The following is a 19,116-nucleotide window of genomic DNA, read 5'->3' on the forward strand; positions in this document are numbered from 1 at the left end:
GGCAGGTTTTATGCTCTTTACAATTTAAAAATTACAAATTTAGTTTAATATTAAAATAAAAAAATTCATTATTTTAAATCAAAAGACTGGAAAAAAACTTTTTTTTGATTAAGTTAAAAGAGAAAACAGTTATACAAGAAAAAAACACAAAGCCTCATTAAAAGTTCAAAATAGTTCCCGAGAATTTAAACAATAAAGTGAATTGAAATTTTTTTTAGCTTTAATAATTTAGTTCAATCAAATTCAACAATATTTTAAAATTTTTATATGATATCAGGTGGAAATATTTTGAGACTTCTAAATTTCTAGTATTCCCATTAATAAATGATTAAATTAACAAATGCGTAAATGTGTAAATGTGTAAATGTGTAAATGTGTAAATAAAACATTCCAATGATTGAATGTGTGAACAGTCCCATTAATAGATGGATTACCAACAAGATTAGATTAACTTCATGTTCATCCAAGAACCCGTTACTATCTGAAATATTATTAATAGAAAAACAGAATAATAAAATTCAAATAATTCAAATAGCAAATTTTAGAATATTCAGGTTTCTCAAAAAAATATTTTAAAAAATAAGCAACCAAAGTTGAGAGAGTGCGTCAAGAAATCACTATGAAATGCATTTAAATGGTTTAATCTGTACAATGAACTTGCATGCCCTATCCCCCCCCCCCTCATGGGGGAAATTAATTTTTTCAAACTTTTAAGTTTACCTAAATCATGCAGAGCAAAGAAAGTTCTTTCGTTAAACTCTTCCTGTTAAGGTTTATGATATATATATTTAAAAACTCAATTAGAAGAAATATTTTTTAAACATTTGTGAGATATTCCTAACATTAGGATTCGGATAATTTTAACACACGTTTACTACTTTTGAAGTACTTTCATTTATTCGATATTAAGAAGAAAATATTTTTCTGTTTTGCTATTTGTTCAAAGTAAGTGAGCATTGGTAACTGTGAAAAAAAATATAACAGAATATGAACAAATTAAAGAAGTCGAGAATTTGTCATATTTGTATACTATTTAATCCATAATAATAAAAAAAAGACTTATAGAAAACAATGATTTTATGGGCTGCAGGCCTTTCTCTGGCTGGAGCTTTCCCCAAAATGGGGAAAAATGTTGATATCTAGATATATATCTAGAAATCCCTTTGGTAAATTGTCTTTCTCCTCCCAAACCTCCTCAACTTGGTTCTTCGTTAGCGGATGCTTTAACTCTATATATCATTTCTTACAGAAAAGAAAAAAACAATTTTTTTTACTAAATGCACGATTTTTATCTTTTAACGATTTTTAACGTTTTTTTACAGAACCAACGATTTTTTTAATAAAGGATTTTATTGAAAAAATCATTTTATTGAACGTACGACTATTCTGAACAAACGATTTTTCTTAACAAACGAGTTTACCTTACGATTATTCAGTGAGAAAACGAACGAAATAGATGTAAAATGAAAAATAACTTTGAGAATGAACAAAATGATTTTTTTTAAACAATTGAAAATAAGGAATGAAATGTCATTCACCAACGATGAATGAACTTAATGAAAAAAATTTGAACATGCTGATCTCTAGTCAAAGGTTAAAAATGTTCTCTAGAAAATTAGTTTTCTGCTAAAAGAGGTGCTTCTCCGGACATGGTCGTTTTGTTCCATTAATTACTTTCCTAAACACGATTTGTTCTTAACCCTATTCCTGCTGGGGGGGGGGGGGCAAGTTGACCCCCCCTCCTGTAGTTTTTTTTGCATAACTCAAAAAGTATTAGTCTGAGGCTGTTGAAATTTTCTGACTTTTTCCTACATTCCCCAAAGCCCTCCCTTTAGGCCTAAAACCGGGCTTTAATACTAACTGCCTGAGTCCTCAGGCACACTGCCTGAATGACTGCTATTTCCTGTAACAAACTAAATCTTTGTTTTGACACACTTCCACTTGTCAGATTTTGATAAAATTTAGTTTTTTGGAAAGCCTTTGACATAAGGAAATGACTTGCTTAAGTTTTGCGAGAAAAAAATTGCAAATTTTTTTGCAAACAACCTGTCAAAGGAAATTTGCACATTTTTAGTTTTTCTTGATAAAAAATCAGGTTATTTAAAATTTAGCAAAATTTTTGCATATTTGAAATGGCATGGTCAAGGGCTTTTCAAAAATGTATAGTTTTTCATTTTTTGGACAAATTTTTTCTTTGTAAACATTTTTACTATATAACTGGATTTTTCGATAAAAAATTCAATTTTTGCAAATTTGCTAATTTTTTTGCAGATTCTAAAAGTAGAGCGCAAGAGCTTTCCAATGATGTATCATTTGTCATATTTCGACATCAAACATGGGAATATCCTGGTTTTCAAGTACCCCACCAGAGATACGGTTAATTGGCAGGTTTTATGCTCTTTACAATTTAAAAATTACAAATTTAGTTTAATATTAAAATAAAAAAATTCATTATTTTAAATCAAAAGACTGGAAAAAAACTTTTTTTTGATTAAGTTAAAAGAGAAAACAGTTATACAAGAAAAAAACACAAAGCCTCATTAAAAGTTCAAAATAGTTCCCGAGAATTTAAACAATAAAGTGAATTGAAATTTTTTTTAGCTTTAATAATTTAGTTCAATCAAATTCAACAATATTTTAAAATTTTTATATGATATCAGGTGGAAATATTTTGAGACTTCTAAATTTCTAGTATTTCACTATTTCTTCTTGATTGTCCATCCTTCATCCATCCTTCAATCATACTTGGCTAGTTTTGAAAATAATTTTTTGGATGTCCTTGCAGTTAGCAAATTGAGGGGTGAGAGGAGCAAGGTCACTACTATCTCCCCTTGTGTTGATTTCATATTTTGCTTGAGTCAGCTTTTCTACACATTTTCCAGCATGTTTTATTTTGGGTAGTTATACATAGAGGGGGGGGGGGGTTGTGACGACTGCCATCCTGTGTATTTGTCTTCATTCGCTATTGGTGGAAAAAAATAGTGTAAAGCTCAAATCCCCTTCTAATTTTCCTGTTCAAAGTTTTCTTCTTCTTTCTTGTTTATCTTGTTTTTACACTTAAAGGACTTTCCAAGTAGTTCTTTTGACATCAAGTTGTGAAACAGGTAGGAGAGAAATAAGAAGGTTTGTAGGAGGAAGTGTACAGGGGATTGCTCCCTGTTGACCTTCTTAATTATACGCTTTCTGAGGTAAGGGGGATTAAGAAAAAACCCATAACTGCACCTGTATGCAAAATGGGGAGTTGTGAGGACTGAAGCTCCCTTGAGAGGAATCTTCCATAGCAGTCTAGTCAACACATCTGGTGGACAAAAAAACCAGTATCATTGTGCATGGTTTGTACACCCACAAGGGGTTAAACTCCTTATTTCAGTACAGCAAGCTGAAAATGAAGTTTTTTTTCTTAAATTATGTACAATCTTTGCTTCCCCTGTAGGATACAAGATGCATAACTAAATTCAGCACTTCTCCAGCTGTAATTCTGGGACCACATAGGATAGGTCCGTAACATTTGTAATCCGGGTATTATAGAATAAACTCAACTCTTTTTTTTATATATATTTTTAAAGTGTGTTATGAGGGATTTGAGTGTCAACTGCTTTATTTACCTAGATTTTACCCCCCAAGTAGGGTTTCCATTTACAAAACCTTTGAGCAATTTTTGCGAAAGAAAGCAGAAATATTTGCTTTTGTTGCACTACATTTTTGTGCAAATTTCATTTTGTGCAAGATTGTGCTATTCTGCATATAATAGTTATCTATGATATTGCAATTTTTGGCAAATAGTTGCAATGCTTAAAAAGGTAACTGATTACTTGACTAAATTTTGCAAATGGTTGAATGGAGAAAATATTTTGAAAACCTGGAGAAAGTGTTCAAATGGTACAAGAATTTGGAAACCCATCTGATTAACTACAAATGGAAATCAATCTCAGATTATGGCGTGAAAAGGATACTGTGTTTCTGCATCACAGGATCAGCTAGAAAAGTGATAGTGCTGTTTCATCCTATTTGGTTAGCATCTAAGAACTATGGAACAGGAGATTTTTTAGAGAAATGTTGAAAAGGGTCTAACCAGCATTTGAAGAAATGTTGAAAAGATTATCACATGTTGAAAGCCAGAGACAGGAATACCTAGACAAGAAACAAAGAGAAGAGGAGGAAACCATAAGAGCTCATGCAGACAAGAGGAGTGTCATAATCAGGATAAACAACACTGTTCAAGGGCTTAAAAACTTTCTCATTCCAGAACAAAAGTGCCAAGATGTAGAAGTGCCAAACTGAGAATGGAAAGAAGTGCCAGACTCGATACGGACGCAGTGAAACACCAAATATAACAAGGTGGTGTTAAGGAGCCAGTGCTATGATAAACCCAAGAAGGAGTTCAATAACATGCAGAAGTACGTGAAGAAAATTACTCATAAGGAGTGCGACAACAAGATTGATCACCAGAGTCCAAAACTAAAGAATGCGCGAAATTTAAGTTATAGCTTAAAAGTTCTGTAAAATAATGAGTTGCTATACTTTAGTATTAAACTTTCTAAAGGGGAATGTCCACATTTCCATACAAAGGGTGGAGGGGGGGGGNTGTGATCTAGTTTTTTAATCAAAAACCAAAGTGGGGGAAAAATAATTTTTCCCTTAATTTTTCCCGCATTTTTCAGACATTTTTTCAAAAACTTTGTGTTAGGTCCATGTGGGGTGTCTAAAGTCATCAACATTGGGTTGGGAAACTCAATTCTGGACTCTATAATCCATTTCCCCCCTTTCCCGCATTTTCTCCCTCCTCAGGCCAATGAAGCGTTCTGACTTTATTACCTGAGATTTCTCTCTGATTTTTTGCATGCAGACCTCAATTGTGATCTAGTTTTTGAATTAATAATTTTTCCCCTGATTTTCCCGCATTTTCTGGTCATAGTTTTTAAAAACTTTGCGTTAGGTCCATGTGGGGTGTCTAAAATCATAAACATAGGGTCGGAAAACTCAATTCTGGACTCTATAATCCTTTTCCCCCTATTCTTATACCATTTCTCCCCCTTTCCCGAATTGTCTCCCAACTAAAGGCCAAAGAAGCCTTTTGACTTTATTACTAGAGATTTCTCTCTGATTTTTTGCATGCAGACCTCAATTGTATTTCCCGCATTTTTTGGACATTTTTCTAAAACTTTGTGATTGGTCCATGTGGGGTGTCTAAACTCACTAACTTTGGGACAGTCAACTCAATTCTGGACTCTATATTGCATTTCCCTTTCTCCTTACATAATTCCCCCTCTTCCCGCATTTTTTCCTTCCTAAAGGCCATAGAAGCCTTCCGACTTTATTACTAGAAATTTCTCTCTGATTTTTCATGCAGACCTGAATTGTGATCTAGTTTTTAAATCAATAACCAAAGTGGGGAAAAAATAATTTTTCCCCTGATTTTTCCCCCTGTCTAAAGTCATCAATATTGGGTCGGGAAACTCAATTCTGGACTCTATTAATAGAGATTTCTCTCTGATTTTTGCATGCAGAGCTGAATTGTGATCTAGTTTTGAATCAAACAACAAAATGTGGGGAAAAATTTGTTTTCCCGCATTTTTCAGGCTTTTTTCAAAACCTTTGTGATAAGTCCATGTTTACCTCACCAATTAATCTGTAAAAAACTGAATTAATAAAGATGATTTCTTGCAAGTAATTCTTTTTTAGGACTAAATGCAAATCTGTCAATGTTCTTGTATGCAGCCCTGTACACCATCATGAATCCTGCTGGGATGCTACAGGACAGATTTCTAAAATGGATCCTAGACAGAAATGTTACAGTAAATCTAGAAATGTCTGTCATCAGGTTCGATCTTAAGGAGGTCTACAACAGTGTACAAATGAAGTATGTACGCAAGTTACAACAGAAATCTAGAATGGAATATATGAAGATGTGGAGTTGCCATGGAAATAAATAAGTATGTCGAAAATAAGGGATAAGATAACCCTAATTTTCACCACGCTCTTGTAATAAATATCGGGTCTCATGATATTTTGTAAACATGCAGTGTTGTACATTATTAACTATTTGTTCTGTAACAAATACAGAAATTCCATTTTTTTGATATTATTGATTTTTTACGGTCTAAGTCGTATGTTACAATTTTCTAAATTTGTATTGGCGCTAAGTTATTCGGTATGAGACGTCTTTAACAATTTTCTCCTTATGACGCAACAGAAAGAAGTAAAATTAGTAGCGATCAAAAGCGCTTTTTTATCGCATTAAGCCTATACCCTCTTTTATTATTCGCGAACACTCCCTTTAAAGAAATAATTCTGTAAAAATTCCTTAATTGAAATCTATGAAAAGAGCGGAATTCATTATGCTCAGGGATGGAAAAACACAGTTACATAAGAAAGAGAGTCATGAAGGCTTAAAACTTAATTTAAATTTACAAGAAAGTAGAGGAACCCATGAACAGTTGAGTTCAAATTCATATTATTTATTTCAGTTGAAAGTTGTTGAGCTGTATTTCAAAAAAAACACAATAAATATCTATTTCTTCGGATTATGAACAAGACATAATTTTTATTTTCGTTTTGAGAGCAGGTGTTATAATGAAAAGTCTAAAAGCTTAATCTATATTATAAATTTCTTCGCTCATATATATATAAATATGTATGTATATTTGTATATTTTACCTATATGCTGGCCGAACGGGTGGGCCGAGTCGGCTGATTTTTTTCTAAAACCCGTGGGTACCCTGGGCCCTGGGGGAAACATAGACTAAAAAATCAAATTTTTTTTTGTCGAAATTGTCGAAAGTGTTTCTAAAATTCCACGTACAGGCAATAGTGCACTTTAGCTGAAAACTCAATAAACAAAACCTTAAGGTCTGGGATCGTGAGTAACCACAAAAAAAAATCGGTTTAGCCATTTTAACGTTTGTTGGATACATATAGACACCCTAACAGACAAGCCATGTATAGTTTGTTTTATTTTCAATTTTCTCAGTTGTCTCTGCTCTGCATAAATCCGCAAGTCAGTTTTCAAATGAACCGGGCCTGAAACAATTTAGTTAAAGGGTCAAATTGAAATGTTAAATTTAAAGGTTCCTTTAACCAAATATAAAAGATAAAAAGTTAAAGAATATATTAAACCATCCAAATAAATATCGCTAAATTTTCTAATCCCTATATTATTACATCCTGATTATGTAAACCTTTGATATTTCGAAATTAGATTATTTAATCTAATTAAATTTAAAACAAAAGTTGTAAAGAGATTTAAAAATCAGAGATTGTGGAAAAGACTCAACTCCTTTTTGATAAAGCATTGACTACTGATAAAAACAAATTTGTGAAATATGTTGAGTTCCTATATTTGAAAGTTCAGCTTTATGTTTCTCAATCCTCTCAATCTCTTTTTTCCTCTCTACATCGTTCTTCATATGCCGGAGAACCTGCTTTTCTGAAATTATTCATAACTTGGATGATATTATCCAAGAATTTTGGAACATAAAGCTAAAATCATAAAGAAATCCCGATCGGGTAATTAATCAGGAGATTAATTACAAGGAGAACAGGCATTATTTAATCTGGAGATCAAGCAACTGATCTTGATATCCACCATTCTAAAGTTTTCAGCTCAGAAAAGAAATAAAAAGGAATAAAGGAACAAAGAACCAAAGAAATATAACCTTAGCTGAAAACTTAAGATTGTGATATCCTTAATCCCGATCGGTTAATTAATCTGGAGATTAATAACAAGAGGATAACAAGCATTATTTAATCTTGAGATTAAGAAAAAGAGAGGATCAAGCATAAATCCCGATATCCAACATTAAAAAGTTCCCAGATCAGGAATATAAACTAATAAAAAGGAGTCAGAAATAGAACAGAAATAGACAAAGAAAGCAGAAGTTTTATTATTTAAGAACATACTGGGTGTCCCACGAGAGAAGAATTGAACATTGTCTAAGATTGTTAAAATAATTGAAAGCTCCGTAATTTTTACGAGGACAAAAAAGAAGACAAGAGTTTGAAAATGCCCGATTATTTGGATTATGTGAAAATTGTCGAAGAATTTTATTTGTGATATTAAAATTTATCAAAAACGATCTGTAAGTCGTTTTTCAAATTTAGTTCTTCACAATTTGTTTTTTAATAAGCAGTGATAGTTTAAATATTTATGACTTGGACCTAATGTTGAATTTACTTTAACTAGAGGTGCTTAAAGGGGCTGTAAGGGTAATTTCAAGTGACCTTTCATTTGAAGAGGGGCATTTCTGATTCACAATGGTATCCTTTCAACCTTTGACTGATCAAGCTCTCTCTGCTCGATAAACATTGAAATTACGCTTACAGTCCCTTTAATTTTTGAATATTTGTAAAGTATTGCTATCTTACCCTGAAATAATTTCTCCATCTGAAACTGCTTCCAGTTTAATTCTCTTAGATGTGTCCATTCTCTTCTATGTTTTTCAAAGGCTATGTTAAAATGGTCGTTTTTGAAATGTTATTATTAAGTTCTTGTTATTCTTCTCTATTTTCAACAATGTTTTCTTCGGATTTTTTGTATTCTTCTTACCATAGTGGATATTCAAAAATATTATTTATTACACAATTTAAATAATTCCGAATTGGAGCTTTATGTATTATAACAACAAAAAGTTGTTGAACTAAAAAGATCAATCTGAAACAGTTTGTTCCATGATATTTTTTTTTTGGATCAAAAAAGTCTTTAAATCTTAAAGTTTCGCCTCTTACTCTTTCAATTCTATATGTAATTTAAATATATGTTCTCTAATTTTCGAATATATAATAGTTTAGAAGTTAAGACAAATCTCCTTTTTGTATGTAATAAACTACTATGTAAGAGAACATGTTGATCTGATGCAGGTTGGAGAACTACTGGATTTACACCACCATATATCTTTTCCCGTCTTTTCTCCTTTCCCTTCCAGGATTCCTAGTTCGGATTTAAGGAAAAAATCTATCCTCTACATGAATTCCCCCCCCCCCTAGTCACGGGGTCCATATAGGAGTTTGAGACTGATGTGGATTTAACATAGGATATAGAGCTGTTTAGGACAAGATTGATTTGGATTTCTTATAAGTTATTGATCTTTCCTCTTCTCACGTCATGATCAACTTTAAGTAAGGCTAGCCAGTGGGCCATTTGAATCATTTGTAGTGATGGCTAGGCCGGCATTGATTCAACCTGTAGAAAACTGGAGTCCAGAATATCTTTGAGTATGTTAAAGTTCTTGGAGTGCCTAGTTTTAGTTTAGTAGCTTGTTAGCTCCAGGAGTAACTATGCATAGCTTGTTAGCTCCTAGATAGCTAAAGATTAGCTTATTATCTCCAGGAGATGTTGAGAGTATTAGCTCCAGGAGTAGCTGATGATCAGCTTATTATCTCCAGGAGATGTTTAGAGTATTAGCTCCAGGAGTAGCTGATGATCAGCTTATTAGCTCCAGGAGAAGCTGAAGATTAGCCTATGAGGCATGAGCTCCAGGAATTAGTTAAGTAGATCGTTGGCTCCTGGAGTAAATAGTTTCAGTTTATTTTTTGGAATGGAAAGACCAAACAAGGCTAGCTTGATGAGGAAGAGCTCGGGGTCCTTATAACTAAAAGTAAGGTGTCCGCGTATATATCTCCAGGTATTCTGCAAAGAAATTCATTAATGAACAAGGGAGACATTTCTTGACCTGAAGGGCAAACAGCTAGTGAGGCATCCATGAGGTCAGATGGTTTTTTTGTCACCAAGACCAAGCATTGAACGAACCATTTCTGCCTTTTCTAAATCTGTATAACTAAACTTCTTAAGGAGGCAGTTTTTCAGAACCGTGTACTGCTTCTCCTCCGGAACATTTTGAAGAAATCTTGAAGCTTGACTGCCATCTCATAATGAAAAGCTGTTACGACATGATGATATTTGGTTTGTTTTTCAGTGATGCTGTGGATGGCATATTGATATTGCTTGCTGAAACCATATTTATCACCATCAGGCCAGAACTGGGACAGTTTAAGAGAAACTGATTGAATGTCCGTCATTGTACTTCTATCTTAGGGTCACCACTTTAGAAGTTGGTTAGTTAGGACATAATTAACATTTATTACCAATATATTTGCAGGAGGACATGTTGATCTGATGCAGGTTGGAGAACTAATGGATTTCTACCAGCATATATCTTTTCCCATATTTTCACATGTTTTACCTAATTTTGTAATATGTATCCTCTAAAGAAATTGAATCTTTGTTACAAACTCACGTTTTCTAATCTCTTTATCTTTGCAATCTGATGGTATGTAATAAATAACGGGTAACACAATATTCTGTAAACATGAAGTACGTTGTACATTATTAACTATCTATGTTGTAAACTTTCCGTAAAACCCATTATTCATTTGAACTACGCTTCAAATGAATATGTATCATGATTAGCTTTAACATGTGATATATATAATGATGTACATCTTAATTGTGCCTATTTCAATTGTGCTGTAATACATAGCATGATTGCCTTAATCATGTGATATAGATAACCATGTAGAAATTGTAATTACTTCTATTAACTTTAACTTGTAACATATAAACCTCAAATACATCAGTTGATATAGAGACTCCGTACTTATTACTGCTAGTATCATGCCCATTGGTTTGGAATTGATAGTTGCTTATTGTGTCCTTGAAGGATATTGATAGCTAATCGCGCCCATTGGTGTGGCATTGATTGATTAAGTGCTTGTGTCAGTGGAGGACCTTGATAGCTGATTGTGCCCATTGGTTCGGCATTGATCGATTAAGTGCTTGTGTCCCTGGAGAAACATTGATAGCTGATCGCGCCCATTGGTTTGGCATTGATCAATAATGTGCTGGTGTCCATGGAGGACATTGACAGCTGATCAAGCCCATTGGTTTGGTGTAGATCAATTAAGTGTTTGTGTCCATGGAGTGACATTGAAAGCTCATCAAGGCCATTGGTTTGGCATTGATCAGTTACGTGCTTGCGTCCATGGAGAACATTGATAGCTGATTGTGCCCATTGGTTCGGCATTGATCGATTAAGTGCTTGTGTCAATGGAGAAGCATTGATAACTGATCGCGCCCATTGGTTTGGCGTTGATCAGTTATGTGCTTGTGTCCATGGAGGACATTGATAGATGATTGTGCCCATTGGTTTGGCATTGATCGATAAAGTGCTTGTGTCTGTGGAGGACATTGATAGCTGATTGTGCCCATTACTTTAGCATTTATCGATTAAGTGCTTGTGTCTGTGTAGACATTGATAGCAGATCAATACCATTGGTTGGCGTTGATCAGTTACGTGCTTGTGTCCGTGGAGGACATTGATAGCTGATTGCGCTCATTGATTTAGCGTTGATTGATTACATGCTTGTGTACATGTAGACATTGATAGCTGACAAGTTTGTGTCCGGGTTTAGTGTTGATAGCTAAGTGAAACTGAATAGTGCTTTGATAGTTACGGGTTAGAGAAACCATTCTGAAGTAGGGTATTTTCTACAGGTTTATGTCAAATTTAGATTAATTGATCTAACATCATGCCAGTCTAAAAGTAGCATGATCCGTGCTGGTACAACACGTACTGTATATGCAGTCAGTTGTACTGTCCAGTCCGGCTTCCAAGTGTAGAGTTGACCCAGCATGTTTTATGCAACACATGTAGCAATAGCAAGATCACAGAGTATGAAATATCTAACATTGGGTTTCAAAGAGTTTGTGGCAAAGTCTCAATTCAATACTATCTATATCCACCATTGAATTTGTAATATCTGTTTAAAAATTGTATCTATCCTCTTAATAAATTGAGTATTTGCAACAAACTCTAGTTTTCTAATGCCTTTCCCTTTGCAACCCGATGTCGTGTACCTTAGTCATTTGAAACTTTAAATTCTGTTAAATTAAATAATCTTAGTTTGAAAAATCAAAGGTTTACACGGTACACCACCAGGTTTCAAAAAGATTGGGATGAGAAACACTCAATTTCTTTGAACTATTTGTATCAATCGAATTTTTAATCTTTATCCTATGAATTCGATGATTCCTATGATATCGAGCCTCTAATTCTGTAAATAAATATGGCCTCTAAATTGTCAACATCTAGTTTGCGAAATCTGTCCTATAAATGGCATACATCTATCATCTATCCGAAATCTGTCCTATAACTGTCCACCATGTGGACTCTAGGTTTGCGAAATCTGTCCTATAAATGTCCAACATCTAGACTCTAAGTTTGCGAAATCTGTCCTATAACTGTCCACCATGTGGACTCTAGGTTTGCGAAATCTGTCCTATAAATGTCCAGCATGTGGACTCTAAGTTTGCGAAATCTGTCCTATAAATTTCCAACATCTAGAATCTAATTTTGCGAAATCTGTCCTATATATGTTCAACATGTGGACTCTAAAACGACCTCCCTCGTATCAGAAGTTTCCAGTCCTGGCCATCAAACTTTATTCTTGTCATGTCTAAGTGATCTGGTTCCTAAAACAATAAAAATTAAGTCATATAATTTGAATCTTCTTCTTTATATATATTAGCTTGGGAACCCAGCGCTGCCGGGTTACTTAAAAAGTCACTACCGTCGCGTTTACCCGCAGTTGATCGATTAAAGTCGACCCACTTAATTTAGAATCTCAAAACCATAAGCAAAGAATATTCCAGTGGGCATCCTGAGTTCCCCAACCAAAATGTGTGGCAAATCGGTTCAGAGGTTCCTGATTATGATCGGACAAACAAACAAACAAATAGAAAAACAGAAATTACAACTTTCGAACTTTAATGCAACATTACAATAAACAATTAAACACTTCTCTAAAATAAAATGTTTAAAGGGAGTGACCGGCAATGTATGGTAAACACATTTTTTCGTATTTATTTGAGACATATAATTAACGTTTTAAAGATCTATAATTACTGAGTTTGAGGGCAAAGTCAAAGTTCAAAATTATCAATTTGGGTGGATACGTTTTAAGAATCGTTTTTTTAAATCTTTAAATAACGACGACAAAAAATGTAATAAAAATTCTACAATACACTAATTATTTGTTTAGAACAGGTTGAAAAAATAAAAATTAACTCTTATCATCGAAAAATAAGTAATTTTATTCAATTATTAGTTTCTGTTGTCTCTCATGATGCACAAATATTTGCTGCAGATTTTTATTTGAAGAATTTCTAGAAATCTACGAACAAATTTAGAGAAAATAAGAAATCCAATATAATGATGAAAACGAAAAAATTGAGTCTAACATTGATTTGTTGATAAATTTCTTTTTAGAGATATGTTCCTAAACATCCAATTATTGTGTATTAACTATAGAATTTTTACAATATTTTTTGCGTCGTTACTTAATAATTTGAAAAAAAAAAACAATTCTCATAACTTATCCACTCAAATAGACGATTTTGAACGTAGATTTTATGCTCAAACTCAGTAATTATAGATTGTTAAAACGTTGTTTATGTCTCAAATAAATCCTAAAGAATTTGTCCACAATACTACATACTCAGTTCAACTACCATACATAGCTGGTCACTTCCTTTAAGCGACCAAGTCTTATTTGACTTGTATAAAAGGGTATTGTGTTCACTCAATTTTGGTGACAACTTATATATAGATATTTAGTTATCGTCTTTGTTTGAATGTCCGATCATAACTCATGAACCCCTTGACCTATTTGTCTCAAATTTTTATTGGAGAACCTGGGAGAACCACGGGAATGTTCTTAAAGATTGGTTTTGAGATTCTAAATTTAGTGGACTCGTGTAGGAAAAATAGCTAAATTCGTAATTTACGACGAAGCGCGGGTAAAGGGCGGGAGTAACTATGAGTACAACCTGGACTTTCGTAGTGCCGACTTATTTTCAAGTGTCTATTGAAAGTGTTAAATGACCGATTCAAAATATACCGGAATATTGCAGCACAAGCAAGGAAGGATATTGACAAAATTGATATTTTTCCATGATATTAAAATAACAGGTTTTTGTTCACAGCCGGAATTATTAATTAATATTAAATAATACGTGGAAGACCCTTTAGCTTGTTTTAATTTTCGATATCTTACCTGAAAATCTTTTTGAAGATACTTTTTTCTCGGGAGTATTCTTCTTCTAAATAATAATATATTTTGTTTGGACAAGATAGTACATATATAACAAACGAATTCTGCAGAAACTAATATCAAAGCGTATTTTTTTGTTCAGAACTAAAATAAGTAATGGAAGTTTTTGGTTTCTTCTTTTTTGACGCTGTCATCTTGAAACTTCTTGATTTTATATTGTATACAATATAACACATTTTTTCATTAACCCTAACCCGGGAGATCCCAATACATTTTTTAAAACTTACATATTTAAAAACTCCCTGAAAAACTGGATGTAAAACACATATTAATATTTGCCCCCCCCCCCCCTACTGGAAATGAAAGAAAGGAAAAAGAGTGCTGGTAACTGGAAAGTGCATAATTTAAAAAAAAAGTATTGAAATTGAAACTCAAAGATTTAAATAAAAAAAATCCTCTAAAGCGACAAAACTCAATGAAAAAGTGTTTAAAAGATACTGCAGACATGTACATTGTACAAGTCATAGAAAATGGGTTTTTGTCACAAACTATAATTTTTCACCCCCTATATCTTTGCACCCGATGTGGTATACCATTAATATTTCAAACTTTAAATTATGTGGATAAAATGATCTAATTTTGAAATATTAAAAGTGTGCACCATCAGGATGCAAAGATATAAGGATTAGCAAAGTTAAGATTGTTGCTAAAACTCAGTTCCTTTCATCTAATGTGAAAGGTACTTTCCAATTTTTCTACATAAGCGGAGTAAATTGTGATCGATTTACATACTTCGATATACGACGAAGATATATAAAAATAACAAATAGTTTGAAGATGAATTTGTGTTCGTTTAAGTAAAAGAAAAACATAAGATCAGAAAAACATACGCCGCAGTTGGCAAATAACAAACCCAGATTTAAAGAAAAATTCCGTAACGAACGAAAAGAAGAATGATCGTTACGTTTAACGTACTAATGGAGATATTTTGAAAATTTAAGTAAATACTCGCCATAAATTCTAATATATATTTGCAACCTGATGTTTTTGTAAAACATTTAAAAAATTCACATTTTGAACCTTATTAAAAAAAAAGGTCAAGAACATTTTTATATACTGTTCATCACTGTTTTTAAATCTCAGACAAAGGAATTTTATTTTTCATTTATTTATATCTTTGTAACCTGATGTCGCAGTTCTCTGATATTTCTTTTTAATCAAGCAGTCCAAGTTTAAAGCTTTAATCCATCAGGTTGCAAAGGAATTTTATGTTTTTTATGTTCAACCCCTTTGTGTAAAATTTCTGATGTTTCGTGGACAACCAAAAATAAAAAAATGAATAAAAGTTCTTTGTGTTTTTATCTATAAGATGAGTTTCTTCTAATCCTAAGCAGGCTTTTTTTTGCCCTAGCACTCTCTATTTTGACACTATTACCGTTAAATTATTTGACTTTTAATAAAAATTTAAAGGATTTTCTGCACACATTTTTCTAAAGCATATGATAGGGTACAGGGCGGAAAAAAGTCCCGTTAGCGTAAAAAAAACATCTGAAATAGCCAATAAATTTTTGTGACTAAAGCTACAGATCTAAAAACTATATTTTTAAAAAGCTCTTGAAAAATAGACGAAACAACATGTGTCAAATCTTGATAAAATATATTTTTACGTTTGTTTTACCTTTTTTGGATTTTTTTCAACCCTGCTTAACGACCAAACTATGAAAGTTATCGTATATTTTTTTACAATGAGCTGGCCTTGAAAAATTGGGCTAAAAACGTGCATTACAACCCTATATATGTAATAAATGCTCTTTGAACATACCTACATAAAAAGCGTTGTACCTTGTCTAAGGATCTAACTGCGTTAATCCTTAACTACGTAAAACTTATACTGCGACGATTGTGATCAGATTAATTCCACGTAATATTGTGAATGCGTATTGGAACTTAACATGTAATATAGATTTTGTAAATAGAGATCAGTTAAAATCAGAACTCCGCTTTGATTACATTGCAGAGAAATTGTACTCCGTTGAAATAATTCGGGTTGAGATCATACCTCGTTATAGTGTTATGATTGATTAAGGGCTAAAATATAGCCCATGCTTGTGTCCTTGTGTGGCATTTAGAGTCTGAGGAATAGCTAGGTTTATTGCTTTGCTTGTGTCCCTGTGTGCCATTTAGAGTCTGAGGAATAGCTAGGTTGAAAGCTACGCGTGTGTCCCTGTGTGGCATTAAGAGCCAGATTGGTTGTGTCCTGGTTGAATTGGATAGCGCAGCGGACTGGTTGTACCTGGGCTTATACAATTTGGGGGGATAAACTTTTAAGAGTACGGCATTTACTACAATCTATATACTCTAAGGCCTGTTTCTAGGGGTGGGTAAGGGACGCCCCCCCCCCAGATCCCGCAGCCTTTATAGGGTTAGGAGGGGTCTTTTGATTTCAAAATTAAATGTGAGGCTTCGTACTTGTTGATTTTGTGTGTTATAGGGCCTTTACCGAGTTTGGAATTTTACCTTATTTGATCAATTTCTCGTTTCTTGACGTAATTTAATTCCTTTTGTGTCAAATTGCTTGAATCCTTCTCCAATAAACCGTCCAATAATGTTACTAGTTCATTTATCTCATTCTCAGTTAATTCACTCTGGGGATCTATAATATATCTGCACATTAGACTATATCCAAAATATTTATTTTAGTTTAAAAGTCGTCGTTGTATTGTATAGTTTGTTAGGGACCACCGAAGATATAAAAGCTCAAACGTATGCGTAAATAACTACTTATTTTAAGAGTGTCTTTAAGAAATTAGTTCAGTGAGTTATTTTCTAAATCGATGGCAGACACATAAACCCTTTTATCAACCAACTATATCCTACATTTTTAGAGTTTTAATTCGGTTCGTAACCTTTAATCAATTTTAAACGAGATATCCATGTTTTTAATTTTTAAAATATTTTTATCAATTGAATTATGAAACTTGCATATTATTGAAGAGATAAAGATTGAAAGAGTGGATTTGATATAAATCTCTTAAAATAAAACGTGTCAATAAAAGTCCCTATCAGAAATTATGAACTAAATTTACCGTTTCTCTTCCTCCACCAGTTATGGGAAATATTTTTCCATTCTGTTTTCTCCAGAATATAAAACACTCGGTGGGCATACTTTTGGAAGGTCGCCTCGGGTAGATGGTTCATAGAGTCTAAACAGTAAATATTGCTTTAAAATTTGGCGTTGAAGTCACTCCAAACCTCACAGAGTATGAAATATATTTCGGTCTGGGTTGACCCTCTTCAGGTCTAACGATATCATAACCATCAAAATCCATATTAAAAATGTTAAAAAAATCACAAAAATATAAAACTAAAAAAATGGATTGTCAATCGAAAAAAGGGAAACATACTCAGATTATGGTGGAAAAAGATAACTTGTAAAAATTCACTTTTTAAAAAATGTTTAAAGAAAATTATTATTTCCCTTGATATTTTTTCTGTTATAAAGATTCAAAACAAAATGTTCACATGCACGTGAATTAGTATGTTGGTAATTTATACAAACACATAAAAAGTAATTAATTCTATGAGACTGTAGATATCCTATTCCCCCCCACTTCTCCTCATCACAAAATGGGTCTCATTTCCGTGTGAATTTTTGTTTGTCCCATAAAGTATAAAATAAATGATTTATAAAATGAAAAAAATGTTACTTCATCATGAATTTTAAAATATACAACTTAAACACTCTTAACTAGAGCCTAGAGGGGGATGCTGGTTACTTTTCATTTGCGGTTTTCAAGTTATAATTTTGAATATATATGCCTAAGGTTGCGACAGTCGAGTTGTTTTACAATACCAAACTTCTTCAATTTAAAACAATGGAGAGGGTTCAAGAATATAAAAATTGTATGAGGAATAGATCTGATTAGTGAGAATTGAAAAAAAAGTTTCAATTACAAAAAATAATTAAATATTGACATTTTTTGAAAAATTAAATCACTCTACAAGGCCTTGAATATATTTCCGATTTTTTCGTGGTGAATTTTTCTTTTTTGTATTCTTTCAAGCCTGGGTCGGGCAATTTTAATTTATTTTTTATTTTTTAAGAACACTGAACATTGTTTTCAATTTTAAAGATGGAAGAGTGAAAAAGCGTTCAAGTCAAGATGTTTATTTATTGTGAAAAAATCCCCAGGACTAGGTGTTAGGACAAACTTTTTCGGAAATTTTCAAAAACTTCAGTTGGTTTAGAGAACTTAAACCAGCCCTACCACCTCAATAAAGTATACTTAAACCAGCCCTACCACCTTAATAAAGTATACTTAAACCAGCCCTACCACCTTAATAAAGTTTAAAGTTTTGGTAAACGTCGGAAAAGGTTTGAGAATGACAAAATTGTTGTTCGTAAGTTACATTTTTAAAATATAAAACTTTAATAAATTAAACTTTGGCTTTTTAAAAGTTTTTATTTCATCATTCTTCTGTTTTTTTATATAACGTAATGAGTGTCCGAATTATTTGTGGAATTTTCCGTTAACCTAGAAATATTTCCGTTAGCTTAGAAATATTTCCGTTAACTTAGAAATATTTCCGTTAACTTAGAAATATTTCCGTTAGCTTCACCCCTTTCCCCAACTCTAGCTAGCAATTTTTATATGTTGAAACAAGGAAATAATTTAATGAATCGGATAGGTGGCTGAACTACATACCGTCATTTAAATACTGAATCCCCGATTCAAATCATTATGACTCTATAACTTTGAATCGGTGATTCAGGATTTGGATCGGTAGAATGTAGTTAAGCGACCTTGCTCAAATTAATTAGATTCGGTCCCCGGCGTATATTTACCATCATTTTCTATTACATCTTTTTCTTTTGTTGATCCCGTATCGGTGGCAGTGAGTGAAACCATTTTTATCATTATTAATATCAAAATAAAATAAGTATTTCTAGTAACTCTAGTCCATCCAGCCATAGTAGAACACGATATAATAGTACTGAAAGTATTCAAACATTCAAACATTCAGCTGTAGTTCAGGGGCGCAATAACGGGGGGGGGGGGGGGGTATTAA

At 32.8% G+C, this 19,116-nt stretch overlaps 1 protein-coding gene across 1 annotated transcript; it reads right to left on the bottom strand.

The window, feature by feature from the left end:
• Positions 1-317: 317 nt before the first annotated feature.
• Positions 318-19,090, bottom strand: LOC111711243 (nucleobindin-2). Its single transcript, XM_023485539.1, has 10 exons — positions 18,893-19,090; positions 17,133-17,249; positions 16,564-16,699; positions 14,050-14,095; positions 12,400-12,466; positions 8,365-8,445; positions 7,334-7,426; positions 1,162-1,229; positions 721-763; positions 318-481 (listed from the first exon to the last, which is right to left on the bottom strand). Exons 1-10 carry the CDS (start codon positions 19,065-19,067, stop codon positions 318-320), a joined length of 990 nt encoding a protein of 329 aa, XP_023341307.1. The 5' UTR covers positions 19,068-19,090.
• Positions 19,091-19,116: the final 26 nt, after the last annotated feature.

Source organism: Eurytemora carolleeae, unplaced genomic scaffold (assembly GCF_000591075.1).
Source record: "Eurytemora carolleeae unplaced genomic scaffold, Eaff_2.0 scaffold1110, whole genome shotgun sequence".
Classification (NCBI taxonomy): Eukaryota; Metazoa; Arthropoda; class Copepoda; order Calanoida; family Temoridae; genus Eurytemora; species Eurytemora carolleeae.

What these genes read in the sequence shown, in the direction of transcription:
- LOC111711243 (XM_023485539.1), bottom strand. Translation starts at nt 19,067, where the DNA reads ATGTTTGAATGTTTGAATACTTTCAGTACTATTATATCGTGTTCTACT. An exon ending in AGATGTAATAGAAAATGATG is followed by an intron (nt 17,250 to 18,892) that starts GTAAATATACGC and finishes TTTACTGTTTAG; the next exon opens with ACTCTATGAACCATCTACCC. An exon ending in AGCTGAACTTTCAAATATAG is followed by an intron (nt 1,230 to 7,333) that starts GAACTCAACATA and finishes AATGATATATAG; the next exon opens with AGTTAAAGCATCCGCTAACG.